Source organism: Scaptodrosophila lebanonensis, unplaced genomic scaffold (genome assembly GCF_003285725.1).
Source record: "Scaptodrosophila lebanonensis strain 11010-0011.00,11010-0021.00 unplaced genomic scaffold, SlebRS2 tig00000043-arrow-pilon, whole genome shotgun sequence".
Lineage (NCBI taxonomy): Eukaryota > Metazoa > Arthropoda > Insecta > Diptera > Drosophilidae > Scaptodrosophila > Scaptodrosophila lebanonensis.
This window is the reverse complement of record NW_022060545.1, coordinates 5,376,860-5,391,373: the sequence shown is the minus strand read 5'-3', so window position 1 is coordinate 5,391,373 and position 14,514 is coordinate 5,376,860. Positions and strand designations below refer to the sequence as shown.

The 14,514-nt window shown below is 38.2% G+C and overlaps 2 protein-coding genes across 2 annotated transcripts in view; one reads left to right on the top strand and one right to left on the bottom strand.

The window, feature by feature from the left end:
• LOC115622147 overlaps positions 1–14,514 on the bottom strand; it is a 43,343-nt gene that overhangs the window by 12,318 nt on the left and 16,511 nt on the right. The window contains 6 exon segments of the mRNA XM_030516013.1: positions 8,852–8,923; positions 11,377–11,406; positions 11,508–11,618; positions 11,679–11,850; positions 11,913–12,233; positions 12,302–12,585. Coding sequence (XP_030371873.1) covers positions 8,852–8,923; positions 11,377–11,406; positions 11,508–11,618; positions 11,679–11,850; positions 11,913–12,233; positions 12,302–12,585 — 990 coding nt within the window.
• Positions 330–7,672, top strand: LOC115622148 (putative uncharacterized protein DDB_G0287191). Its single transcript, XM_030516014.1, has 2 exons — positions 330–419; positions 7,040–7,672. The coding sequence occupies exon 2, from the start codon at positions 7,148–7,150 to the stop codon at positions 7,421–7,423; it is 276 nt and encodes a 91-aa protein (XP_030371874.1). The 5' UTR covers positions 330–419; positions 7,040–7,147; the 3' UTR covers positions 7,424–7,672.

Sequence of the window (14,514 nt, the reverse complement as noted above, 5' to 3'; positions counted from 1 at the left end):
ATGTGCTGCACAATTTGTTGTTGCTCTTTGAGTCATTGTTGAGGTTGTTGTTGTGTCGCTGTGTGTAATTTTTTTATTGCTAGTTCAAATCGCAGCGAGAAAAAACCATAAAAAACCATAAAAAACTAACAGAAACGACATAAAGAAAGCAAAGCAAACTGAAGTCTACAAAACGGCTGTGGCTGCGACTGCGACGTCGGCGTCGACGTCGACTTCTTTAGCTGAGAGTGCGGCTTTTGGCAGCGGCAGAAAGCAGCTTCAGAGCTCGCTGGCCACTTTGGCAGTCAGTTGGCCGTTGCTGCTTAAAGCGTGAGGAGGTTTTATACTCGTGAGTGGCACTGCAATCGGAGTTGGAGTTCCAGAGACTTGTACTAACTAGTAGTTGTATTTCAAAATTTCAGTTCGCGAGTTAAAACAAAGTTCGTATGCAATTCTTTTTTGCTTTAAATAATTATTTAATTTGTTGTTGTGGCTGGAGTTGTGTGACAAATTCTTGTTGTTGTGATTGTGAATTGTTGTATTTGTTATTGCTGATGCTGTTGTTGTTGTTGTTGTTGTTATGGTTGCTGCCGCACATTTCGCGCTCTGTTTGCTGCAAATTGCTGGCGTTTTTTGTTTATTGTTTGTTGTTGTTGCTGCTGCTGCTACTATTATTACACATTTATAAAACAGTTTTTCTTCTTATTATAATTGCTTTTGTTGTTGTTGCCGTCGCTGCTGTTACTTTGTGCAATTGCATAAAGATTGAAAGAAGTTGCCAGCGTTAATTTTTTGTTCATTTTTTGTATTTATATGTATTTATGTCCATTCACAACGGCCCCAATGGCGCTGTCTTTTGTTTGTTATATCATCATCGTCTGCGTGCTTGTTGTAACACTCTGTTGTTATAGCCAAGCTCCCGAAGTTGGCTCACATGTGTCACAACAGCAGATGATGATGATGATGATGATGATGTTCAGATGATGATAGCCGTCTTTTTTTTGGTTTCTGCATTTGCATTCAATTAACTTCTATTTCTCACATCACACTTTTGCGTCAGAGTTTTCTGTTATTTTCGATTTTTATTATTTTTTGCAAATTTTAGTGTCGCGTTTTTTATATGCTAATTTCTTTTGTTTTTAATGTTATTAATTGCCTGCAATGCGCTCTTGATTTATTTAGCAGTGGCTTTTTGGCCAATTCCTCTGATGTTGTTGTTGTTGTTACTGCTGCTGGTGCTACAGTTTAAGCCGATTGCGTCTAGATTTGTGTGGCTGTGGCCAATTCTAAACATGCCAATCAACAGTTAAGTTGTTAAACAAACTGACCTAGAAAAGGCATTAGCCAAACATGCTGTCAATCAGTGTGATCTGCTATCTGCTGGCCACAAAACGCCAAAGCCCAGCAAATTGGCAACTTTGTCAAGTCAAGCAGTTATCCCCTCCCCTACCGCCCCCCTCCATCACACTCTCTGCACCCACCTTTCGAGACTGTGGCTAACTAATACATTTTCTATTCGAGGCGACTAATGGCAGACAGCAATTTAAGCATAAAACCGCTAGCCAACGAGGTCAATGGCATGATTTGGCTTGTAGTTATGGTTACAAATACGCTGACTGCTACAAATAGTACACACACACACACACACACACCACATTTATACATACACACACACATATATACATACACACACGCATATATGCGCAACGCTTCACAAAACTTTGCAAAGTCATAATTTTGATTGATTTCAAATGGCGGCCAAAGAGGCTTATAAAAAAAAACTGCTGACTGAACAGAGTTTTGTGCGTAAAATTTTTGAAATATTATGCGTGTAGTAAATAATGCAAGCTGAATCCAAAGCACTCGACCATAAAAATACCCTTTCGTCATTTCTGGGTCAATGCAAATATATTTGGAGCATGCCACGAAGCCTAACAATCATTTGACATTTGACAAAAGTCACATTTTATAAAGTTTTTTGAAATATTTTTGGAAAAAGTGAAGGATTGCAAACACACACATTTATTTATGTTGGTGTCCATTTGAGTATTAATTAATTATGACAGGAATAAGTTAAGCGTTCTTTTGTAGGATGTAGATTTCAAAAGGGAATGGGACAAATAATTGACATTATTCTATATTCCCCAATGTATATATTCACAATTACAGGAAAATGTTCAGAAAGAATTTGTAAAATTTGTTAAGCTTCTAGACTCAACAATAGCTTTTCTCTTTAATGTAAGGTCCAAAATATTGACTGACTTTTGTGGAAGTTAAGGTGGAGAAAGATTTGTTCTCTTTAGCTTCTAAAGGTATATGAAACCAAAAACGATATTATTCATAATGTCCTATTATTTCAAGAGGTTATAATAGAATTATTATTATTATAATTATTAAAGAAAAAGAGGACTACATTTTCTGAAGTTTCAAAAGGAAGGCAAAAAAATTAGGACTGTGCAGTTGTTCCTCATAAGTAAATACCATAAATCCGATCTTGAAGAAATGTTGCAATTATTTTACTAAAGAATATATCGGATATATGGTTAGTGGTTTAAAATTTGTATTTTGGGCGAATGCATGCTCCCAATACTACTCAATAGTATCTAATAAATATTTCCGTTTGTCTATTACATGCATCGTCACAGAATTTACAGACTCTTTTACCCTTCGAGGAAATTACAGTTAAATGGGTTATAAAATTACTGAAAGAGCATTGGACAACTGACGTCAGTGATTTTATGTGCGCCAAGCATTTTCATTATCGACGCTTGGAAAATTCTCTTTCTCTAAAAAGTTTCTTGTGAAAGTTGTTAAAGTTGCCGCCAGTCTGTATGGAACCTCAACCTTCGTCAGTTAGCCACTCACTCAGACAGTCGCTTAGACAGCCAGCCAGGCAGACAAACAGACGGACAGACTAACAGACAATGAGTCAAATAGTCAGTTGGACAATCACTTCACTAGCTTTGACTTTTCCTTCAATAGAAGTTCTGGTGAAACTTTTTAACAGCCGGTTCTGCGAGTTTGCTTTTATCTTTTGTAAACAAAACGGCAGGCAGTCTGGCATTTTAGACTTTCCGTCTTTCCCACTTTCAGACTTTTGGACGGACCGGCATTCACATAAAAGCGCGCAGTTAATTTGTTGTTGTTTAATTCACACTATTGTTGAGAGATTTGACTGCTAAAGACATAATGAAGCCAGACCGATTATACTAAAGACATATGTATACTTGAACGTTCGAGTCTGTATGTTGTGACATTGCCTCTGAATAAAGATCTTGTTCATTGGCATATGAAAGCGGCTTTACGGCTCTAGTGGAGGTACAGCTTGCTCTAAACTATGGAACGCACATTGACCCACAAAACTGACAGCTGACCGATCACTGAGCTGTCGAAGCTAACAAAAAAAATTGTGCAATATTTCACAAAAGTATGGCTGCCAAGTGGGTTACTACTACTACTCTACTCAGCCGCTGGCAAGCGGGAAGGGACACATACTATAGAGTTTAAGTAGCGAACGATTACCGTTGGAGCTTAAGGCGTTAGAAAATTGCTTTGGGAAGAAAAGGGAGAGATTACGTAATAAACAATTAGTTTTGTTTGTTTGTTTTTTTTTTTCAAACACTTTAAACTATAAAGAAGAGAACGCTTCTTCTTTAGCTTTTGAATTCTGGCACGTTTTTGACTGTGACTGCGTCAACTTTAAAATTAGTAATCATCTCTTCTTTTTGTACTTGTATTTATAAAATAAATAATTAAACTGCTACAATAAATACAATCCACGAGCATTAAAGTGCTACTTCAATATTTAAAAAATAATATTTGAATTTTGAATTTTGAATAAATAAACCCATCGTTTGTAATATAGCTGTGTCTAGCAATTACCAATTTCCCACCTGCGCTCATTACAGATGTCATGATATTTAAATTTATTCGAGTATGAAATGCATACCTCAAAATCTACTCATCAACTACTGTTTGTTATCGCACACTTCAAAACAAATGGCAATTAGTGGCATGCAAATACACAGAGAAGTAGGTAATTATAGGTAACTATTGAAGTCGTCACAGTTCTTGTAACGACTCTCTTCAAACTTTGTAAGTGCCATTGGCAGTTCTACAATTTATCAATTATGCATTTCAGTCTCAATTAATCAATCAATCAGGGCCTAATGTATCAACAATTGGACCTTAAGTACGTACTTGTACTTCTAATTGTGCTCATCATGAATTGTTGTCAACGTGAATTGAATCAAAGATGAATAATTGAGTTAAACTCCCAAGCATTAAGTCTGATTCGTTGGAGATTTCCAGCCATGTCTTCAACTCTTTAAGCAGAAATGGCCGACTGACGGCTGTAATGTATTAACTGTTAATGAACTTGCAGCAAATATGTACTTTAACTGTCCCACAATTAGCCCTGTCGTTTGCTTGTTATGGCTTGTTGTTGTTGCTCTTCGTCGTTGTTTGTATGGACGAGTACAAGTATTTGTAACCACTTGGCTCGGTGCTGCTAATTACTGGTCTGCGCAGTGTGGAAGTTTTTCTCTTAGCCATTAAGTGGTACATATTATGATTATATTTTACACCCATTGACTTTTTAGACCGGATTTGTGTGCCTGTGCCTATGCGTGTGCGTGTGTGCGTTGCTTAACACCCCCCTGCCCCACTCGCTCGCAGCTCTTTCCCCTTTCGTTGTGCGCTGTTCGCTGTTCGCTCGTCTTTGCACTTCGCTACGCATCAAAATGATTTATTTACGTCTATTTACATTAAAGGCACAGCGACAGCAAACAACTTTTGTTGTTGTTGTTTTTTTTTTTTTTAATATGTACATATATACAAGTATTTTGCGTCTTTCCGAGTTACTTTTTGCCGCTTTCGTGTCTGCAAGAGCAACAAACAGCATTTACTTTCCATTTATGCTGACAAGCAACCGTCGCCCCCACCTTCTGCGTCACTGCTCTTGACAAAGTTTTGTACCTTATTTAGTACGTTTCTCTAATGACCCACTTTGAGTTGGAGCTTGAGCTCAGTTTGAGTTTGGGTTTGCTTTTGAGGAGAGACTCTGGGCACTGTAGAGTGAAGAGTTGAGAGCAAAGAGCAGCCACTGCTCGGACTTGGCTTGTAATTTTCGTAAAAGTGAGTGTCGCCAGACATGCGGCCAGACAACTGAACGAGCTGCAATTACAACAACAGCATTAACAGATACTCGCACTACAACAAAACAGCAAAAAGTTGTTTGTCAGTTAAAAAAAAGTTCAAAACTGGTTGCTGCTGCGCTCTCGATTGGTGTCAGCTGTGCAAACAGGGCTAGCCAGATCGGCCACTGTCTTTCTTCTTTCGTTTCGGGTTGCATCCTCTGTTAATGACTTTAGACGGCAACTTCGTCGTTGAACTTGCGCTCAGCTCTGCCCCTCCCCCCCCCCCTCCCCCCCCCCTCTATCTACTACCTTTCCACCACTAAGCCAAATGCAATTGTCGCGCTGTTAAGTCGTTAAACGCATACGTTTTGGCTGAACAGCCAGAAAGACAAACAATACGAATCAGGCGAAATAAGTGAACTAAACACTGCACAGTGATTCGATTCAGCTAAGTATTATAAGAGAGAAATACTTTGCAAACTAAGCTCTTTGTAAGCCAAGACGAAACAGGAAAATAATGAGACCCCTAAAAGGATTTTCTTTAAGTTCATTTAGAGTGTCTCTTAAATATTCTCTTCAAAAGTCTCGGATATGGTTTCAAAAGTATGACACTGTAATGGCATGTCATTGAAGAGTTAATTTCGAAACCAAGCCATACTTGTAGAGTTTGATTTCTTAATTGACATCAATTAATTGACTGATAAGTGGATCGTTGCGGATACATAAGAGCAGAGATTGTTAATACAGATTTCCATAATATATACAAGTAATTCAAATCGATGGAAATGAATGTATCTCCCAATCACCACACAGAAACTCTCAAAAACCAAGTTCTCCGACATCCTAAATAGAGCTTTGTTGTTTAACCTTTAATAGAAATGTATATTTAGATTCAAAAAACAAATCGCTCACAAAGTTCTTAATAAAAAAAACAGAAACCGTGGGCTTTGATCAACAACTGTCTTCAACGCGTAGGCCGCGAAAACAGCTCTAATTCAGCCGAAATTTAAGAGAAACGAAATAAAAACTCATTCCTATTAGAGAATGAGTAGAGACTTAAGTACGATTATTGTTTCTGCCTACAGTTTGTTAAGTAATAGAAATAAATATAAATCTACTTTAGCTTTATCTCCGGTTAAAATTTTATTAGCAGCTTGACCAAGCCATAGAAATACTTTAATCCCCTTCGGCATGTTAAAGAAATACAAATTGTAAATGCATTTTTTTTTTAAATTTTTATATTATAGGTCTTAAAATGTTGGCAAAAGAATTTAAAAGGATATTCAGAAAACCCTTAACATACTGACGTATTCCACAAAACCGCTATGAGTAAAAATTATCCTTAAATATCTACCCCTAAACGACATTCTATCGCCATCAATATCATATCTATACAAGTGTGCTAGAGTTTTTTGATGGCTCGTTTGATTATGGTTGGTTCGTTAGCTTTTTAGCAAAATAAAATAGCAATTTCCACTGTGCGTTGCTGCCGCCTGCGCTTTCCGGAAATTATTGCAATTTTGCTGTCTTCTGTGTGCGCTCGCACAAGCAACTGAAACTTACGACTACACTATGCACAGTCGTATATATAGTATATATATAGTATGATATAGAGCCACAATAACCACCACATTGCCACAATGTTTTTGGGGTCTGTGTTGGAAAATTGACTTTCACTTTTCACGCTTAGTTTTGTGCTCGCATTGCGTTGCTTGCTCTGCACTTTTGCTTCTTTCTTTTCCGCCTCTTCTCTTTCATTGCAACAAATCGCAATTGTTGATGCATGTGCCAAACAGCAAATGACATGTTTAAATGGGGTTTTGCCACAGCAACAACTGCAACAACAGCAACAACAACGACAACAGCAATATTGTAGTGCGTCTTGGTTAAATAAAAACAAATCATTCAATCAACACACACAGGTTGGTCGCTGCGTCAACAGCACGCTCAACACTTTCGTCAACACTTTTGTGAACACTTCGGTCAACACTTTCTGGTCAGCTTTTTGTGGCAGCAACATCGTCATCGACATGGACACCTATTTGACGGAGATCAAACAATTGCGCATACCACGCCCCAAATTCGAACCTAATAGCTGTGCCCAGGCCCATCAGCATGCGCCGAGTCCCCACCATCACCACCACCAGCACCACAACCACCACCACCACCACCATCAGTGGCGACAGTTTGTGCGTCCCTTCACCCCGCCACGCGATTACCATTTGCCCGGCGGTGCCAACGACCCTCTCCGCTGGTCAGCGGCCGTAGGAGCCGCAGATGAGACGACAGCACATGATAATATGTGAGCCGAAATCGTTGCCTTTGTCTCCTGTGCCGGATAGTCGGATTGTCCTCAGCTCCCCCTCAAGATATTTGAGTTGGCATTACAGAGCGGCATTGTTTGCACACATATTGGCTATATACAACACACACTCGTATGTGCATACATAAAACAGCTACTTCTTAAAGCTCTATTACATAATTTAGTAGGTACTTAAGCTTAGTTTATATATATATATATACAACAAAAAAAATAATAATAACAAGAACAACAACATTTATAAGCACTTCTGTTGCACTCTTATGCTTACATTCATGACAATAAAGTAAAGAGCTTTTGCATAGTGTGTTGGAATTGGAATTGGCGAATATACTTGTAGTAGAGTATGATTTGGAATTGTTTTGTGAGCTGATCAATATTTTAAGTAAGTAAATAGTAGGAGTAAGTGCTGTCCATGATGCCATGAAATCGAAAGTCATTCTTAAGCATGATAATGCGTTCTACTTTCTGCTTAAGTGTGTTTGGCCAGTGATTGGAAAAAAAATGACCTACTGCCGGCGATTAGCATAACAAAGGAAAGGAAAATGAAATCCAAAGCCACACTATTACCTCGCCCAACAAAGAGGAGGAAATGGACTTGGGACGCCCTGCACGAGTGATGTTAAGAGAGCTTAATAAATGGACGTAAAAAGTAGCTTTTCTTAGAAATACGAACGATTTGATCACAAATAAAATATAACTGAACATTATGAAAGAAATCTCTGATGGTCTTAAAGTCTGCATATTTCTATGCAGAGATGATAAAAAAAATAAAGCCACACTAATACCTCGCCCAACAGAAGAGGAGGATATGTACTTGGGACACCCTGTACCAGTTATGTTATTGGCGAATGCCTCAAGGCATGAATAGTAGCTTTTAATCTCAAATAAATTATAATTGAACATTTTGAATGAAATGTCTCACGTTTGTAAAGAAAAAGCTTTTAATGTCATACCTATTGCTATACAGAATTGATAAAAAGAAATAAAGCCACACTATTGCTTCGCCCAGCAAAAGGAAGGGAATGTACTTGGGACACCCTGCGCGAGTTATGTTATTGGCGAATGCCTCAAGACATGAAAAGTAGCTTTTAATAACAAAAAAATTGTAACTGAAAATTAAAAAAAAAAAAACCTGACGTTTTTGAAGAGGGAGGTACCACTTTTTTTTATACAGAACTAATTAAAAAACCTTAAAAAAATAAATGTTTCTAATAAATATTGAAACAATTTTGTAAATTAACGCCAGTTATGTTTTAAAAGCAAAATAGTCTAGTTCACTTTAAAGTTGGTTTCTCCTGCTATACAGAAGTAACTTCAAGAACAAATGATTCGATAATCACGATATCCCACATACATGTAGAACCCATCGCTTAAACCAAAATTTTAGGGCACTCTGGAGTCGCTTACTCACCGCATCTTGTTCATATTCCGGTAATAGGGTTTCGCTGCCCCGTCGAGTTCTATGCTCATCACAGCCGTATTCCTATGCCGAAGGGGAAATTTTGAAAAAGAAAATAAATTCAGCTTAATGCCTCGCACAATAGACTAGACCAGTTTTGATATCAATAAAATATGGTTAACACTAATTTGCAGCCAATTAGACAACATTTAAATAGAGGGGAAAACAAATACTATAAGAGTATTTAGAGACAAAGACAAACATTTAAACGGAAAATTGTTGTTAGATAGAAATAAAAATCATATCAAATCACAAAAGAAACGACGACACATATGTAGACAATTACACAAACAAATATGTACTTATTATTTGGATAGAGTTTGAAAATCGCGCCAATATTTCTTTTGCCACGAATGTCAATTTTTTCTTGGCTATCTGAATGCAATTTAATCAAGTTGTGCAGAAGAATGTTGGGACGAGAAGCATAACTATACGTATAAACCAAGATAAAGTAATGCTCTCTGTTAGAGTTTTTCTCGAGATCATCGGTAAAAGTTTTGTTAGAACTTTTGAAAGAGAGGCTGCGCTGTAGAACAGGCAGCTAACAGTAAGTAATAGAGGAAGTGAGATTCGGAGAGAGAGAGCGAGAGATAGAGATAGAGATGGAGAGGGAGACAGATAGCTCTAAGTGTTTCCAATTCTTCTCTTCTATTACACACTTCAACTTTAATCTGACCTGTTGCTGATTGTCTTTGGCTTGCTTGAACTTGATTTGATTTGGTCCCAACTGTTGATGATGACGCAGTGCTCCAACGCCGCCAATACCGATGCCGATGCCACCCGGTCCACCCGAACCACCCGAACCACCCGGACCACCCAGATGACGCAATGAGGCATGACGCGTATGTGGTGGATAATGTGGTGGTGGTGGTGGTGAATTGGTTGCTGCATGGGATGCGGATGCAGATGCGGATGCTGACTGATAATGTGTTGGCTGTGAACGATGCAGTATTGGTCCCGCCGACATGGGCCGATAGGGCAATTGTATCGCAGGTCTATCAAATAGACGGCAATGCAACGAATAGAGGTCAGTTATGTTTTGTTTAATCGATGAGTCTTTTTTAATCTAATTAGGTGCTCTAAGTTAGCTACCGTTTATGTATATCCGTTACTGTCATGCCCAGGCCCGAGTCCGATGAGGGACTACGTCCGGTGGCCGCGCTTACTTCCAAATCGTCAGCTGTGACCTGTTGGATGAATGGAACGAACGTTGTTTTGCATACGATTCAGAGACTGAGAAATAGTGTGTGAGAGAGAATTGAGTGTGTACGAGTACTATATGTTTAGGCTAGTCCTGGGTAGAGTTTTTTGGATCGGCTACTGATCATAGACAGATTGTTTGTTTGTTTGTTGTGTGATAAATAGAGACAGCGATAGGGAGAGAGGTTGAGAGAGCGAAAAGTGAATTGTGACTGTATTATCACTTGATGGTGCAGTTTGTCGTGAAGTCTAAATTCCATTTCTCTTCTATAGTATATGTAGTTGTGTAATTGTTAGGTATTCCATATTATATATATTATGTTCTGTATAGTTGGTGCGTAGCATAGATGGGTGACTGCATTAGTTGTGGTGCACTTTTTCATGTGAGAGAATAAGCTCTATAAATATTTATAAATTATTTCATTTTGTTTACTCCTCAGCCAATCGTATTATTTGTTGTTGTTATATACACAATATTTTTGCCCAACACGTCGCACTTCATTGTCAGAATGCTTTTATATACTTATGTAGAAAGAATAATATCCATTGGTACTTAGTACAAATACTTCGGCACTTGCTACTAATTCTTATTTAAAAAACAATTAGTTTATGCAACTACTTAAAACTGCAAAGTGTTCAATTTTCAGCTAAAGTAAAAAAAAATTGACATTCGTTTAGATTTTCCGTTTCTTTGGATCAAGAATTTGAAGCCAATTTCATATTTGTAGGCAAATTTGAGAAGATAATGTTTTGTTAAGCAAACTGAAAGGCATGCAGCTAATAAGGCAATATAGCTATAGTATAAAGGCACATCGTATATATGTATGTAGTATGTTCCTTCATCCGAAGTATATTTAATTACATTTTAATAAAAAATTGATAAAAACACGCACAACAATTAAACTACAGGTTTTTATTTGTCTGTCAAGTGTTGGTAATGTATTTAAAAAGTGTTGAGTAATATAATCATACTTTGATGCTCTTGGCTTTAATTTTTTCTTGCGTGTTTTCTTCAATAAAACAACGACAACAACAGCAACAACTATTAAGAAGTCTTACATAAATATTTTGATTAACACAAGAGACACATAGACTTTGTTAGAAGTTAACGTAAATTTTATGACTTTTTTTTATCGTAATAGCTGTGATTTTTTTGTTTAAATTAATCTAGGCGAGTAGTAGAGTTTTTATTGTTTTCAGAACATGCGGAGTGTTTATATAATTTGCTAGGTGTATATAGTATCTGTATCGTAGAATAAATCTTCTAAAAAGCTTACCGGCAAATCACGTGCGGGGTCTCCCTTACGCTGTAAGAAAGAAAGTAGCGTTGAGGAGAAAGAAAGCATAATTAAAATGTATTCTAACAAAGTGTATTTTATTTGAGGTGAGTTAATAATATAAAATTTACCCTATGCCTATCCACGCTATATGGATCACGTTCCCGCCTATAGACAAGCTCATCATAGCGCGTCCGATCTTCGGGAAATACCAGTTCCCGTATTTCCGTCACCAGCGTATGCTATAAGAATTATAATCCTTATTTCGAACCGCACCTAGTTTAGGAATTGAGTTTACTCACCTTTTCGTACGTATCTAACATCTCTAATAAGACGGCAACAAAGGCATCTATGGTCATTGCTTTCGCACTATATTCGGCAATATAGTAGGAAAGGCTTGCAAAATGGGGGCGGGGCAACAACGAGCGCGCCTTCTCCTCCACCATGGTGGCGATTTGACCTTTTCGGCGTGCTCTGTGTCCAATGAAATAGTTATTAATCGTCTTTATAGAAGAAGAGTGTGCGTTTTTTTTTACCTGGTGCCCGTCGGACTGTACGCATCCCAGGGCTCCATCTCAATGGATGTGCAGGAATGCGGCACCTTGCCCACATCACGTATCACCAGCGACATGCGCTTGTGATATTTCAACTGACCGACGGCCTCGTCGTGAGTGACATCGAGGAAGGACTGACCATTTACCTCGAGTATCTCATCGCCGATCATGAGGCCAGAGCGATCAGCCACACTATCTTTGTCCACACCAGTGACAAAAATTCCCAGACCATATTCTACGCCGCCACGTATCATCAGGCCCAGCGATTGGCCGGGTTCGATGAGCAGTTCAACGCGACGTATGCTATTGATTGATTGATTGATGCCCATTTAATTGTTCCACAATCTGAGGGGAGCGGATTGTTGACTTACCGATCCCTGCGATCACTACGCCTGCCGCCATACTCCATGGGCGGGGAGGCGGGTCGGCCGTGACGATCCATCCAGGAGCAGGTCTGGCGATAGGGTAAGCCCGCACCGCCACCCGCTCCCGCCGCATGCGCCGAACTCTGTGGTAGCAGGGGTGCCATCGAAGCGTACATCGGATCTCGGGAGGGCGGTCCGAAGCCGTGCAGCGGCGCCGTCGAGTTCAGCGTGGGTGGCGCTCGCACCGTCATACTGATTTGACGTGACGATTTCAATATCTGCACACATCTCTGCGTTAAGAAAAAATGTGGCAATAGAAGAGACACAAAAGAGAGACAGAGCGAGCGAGCGAACGAACGAACGAACGAGGAAGAAAGAGTAGAAGACAAAAGACGGACGTAACACAATACATAGAAATAAAATGGGTGGGTGGGTGTCAGAACGTACAACAAAATTAGTATTTCGAAATGAATTGCAATCAAAAGTTAATTAAAATGTTCAAAAAAGCAAAAGTGTTACCAACGTTTAAAGTGGAGAGTGGAAAGTGGAAAGTGAAAAGTGTGTGTAGGTGTTAATAATAGTAAGTAAGTGTGTGCTGTTTGTCCCTCCGGTGGATGGTCAAGGGTGGGCGTGTGAGTGGGCGTAGCCATATACGATTGTGCTGCTACTATTGTTCTATATAATTCAGTCCGATTCCGTTCCGTCCTGTCCAGTCCTGTCCAGTCCTCTCTGGCAGTTTGTTGCGGTCTGCATTTTGCTTTGCGGCTTGTCAACCTTTGCCCTACACATATACATTTTAAACATTGCTTTAATTGTTTTTGACCAAAAACTAAATGCCCAACTGTGGCAAATGCAAAAGCAAATTCCTTAGTTGATTGTGTGCGTGGATGTGTGAAATACGCAAAATGTTATGAGAATCCTTCCACCTGCTCGACCAAAATCCTAACCCACTCGGCTACAACACATGTTTTGTGGTTGGATATTAATCGATTGGGCTATTAAATGGCCAAGGATCAAATCAACACCAAACAGTTGCTCATTAAATATTTATTGCAATTTCAGTAGACAATTTACGCTTCAACAGCATGACATCATTTGTTGTAAAGCCAAAGAAAACTAATTCAGAAATGTTTATCTATATATCTAAATAAATTTGTTCAATTGTTCCTTAATGTGCGAAAGCTACATACTCTACCTACGAAGCAAAAAGCTTGCATAACTTTTGACTTAAGAAACCATGGAGATTGTAAAGTGTATTGCAGCCGAAAGAATTTGTTAATACCTAGTTAAAAATATATCGTGAAGGTTCAACTTGATCTGAAAATTTTAGATTTCATATTAACGTGTAAAATATACAAAGCTCTATCTAAAAAACAACTGGTTGTAATGTGTAATGTAGAAAGAATTTTAAATACTTAGTTAGAAACATGTCTTCAAGGTTCATCTTGATCTAAAAACTTGGCAGCTTTTTTACACAGCTAGACACATAGTATTAACTATTATTGCCTCTTTCAGATTGGCATCTAATTTTCACTTAAATTGAATTGCTTCAATTAAACGCAATAACTAGGAACAAATTCTTGATTAATACGAAACAACTTTAAGTTAAAGTTTTTCATAGTATCCTCATAAAATTGAGTAGTTGAATGAGAACAGTTCTTCAATGAACAGTTCTTCAAAAGTTTAGATATTGAATTATGGACTCTGTGTAGCCAGACTCTTATTTTGTCCTTTGTGAGTACAATTTCCATTCATTCCAGGCTGCGTCTATTATGGTGTCTTAAAAGCATATTTTGAAGTAACACTTTTTTAAAAAACTAACCAGTACCTCAGCTGATAGCTAAGTTTAGGAAATACAATTGAATTGAATCTCGGGCATATATAACATTACACACCTTCCCAAAAATTCCGACTTTTAACTGAATTCAATAAATGTGTAAGTTTGAAGAAGTCATTTAAGTAATTGCTTCAATAATTGAAGAGTCAATTTCTAAAAAATGTTTAACATCAAATAATTCATTGTAAGTCAGTCAGTCAGTCATTTCTTAAGAATTCCTTTGTGAGCTGTGTTTATAATTATTTCAACATTATTATTTTCATATTTTTTACACTTGCCTAATTGGTCTTTAAACTACAGTCAACTGTACATACGTGGGCCTAGTTAGTGCTAGTTGTGTGTGTTCAAAAGCATATTAGAGGCTTACGTAAATAGAACGAAC

Bases quoted from the DNA above. Each gene is read 5' to 3' on its own strand.
- LOC115622148 (XM_030516014.1), top strand. From the start codon at position 7,148: ATGGACACCTATTTGACGGAGATCAAACAATTGCGCATACCACGCCCC.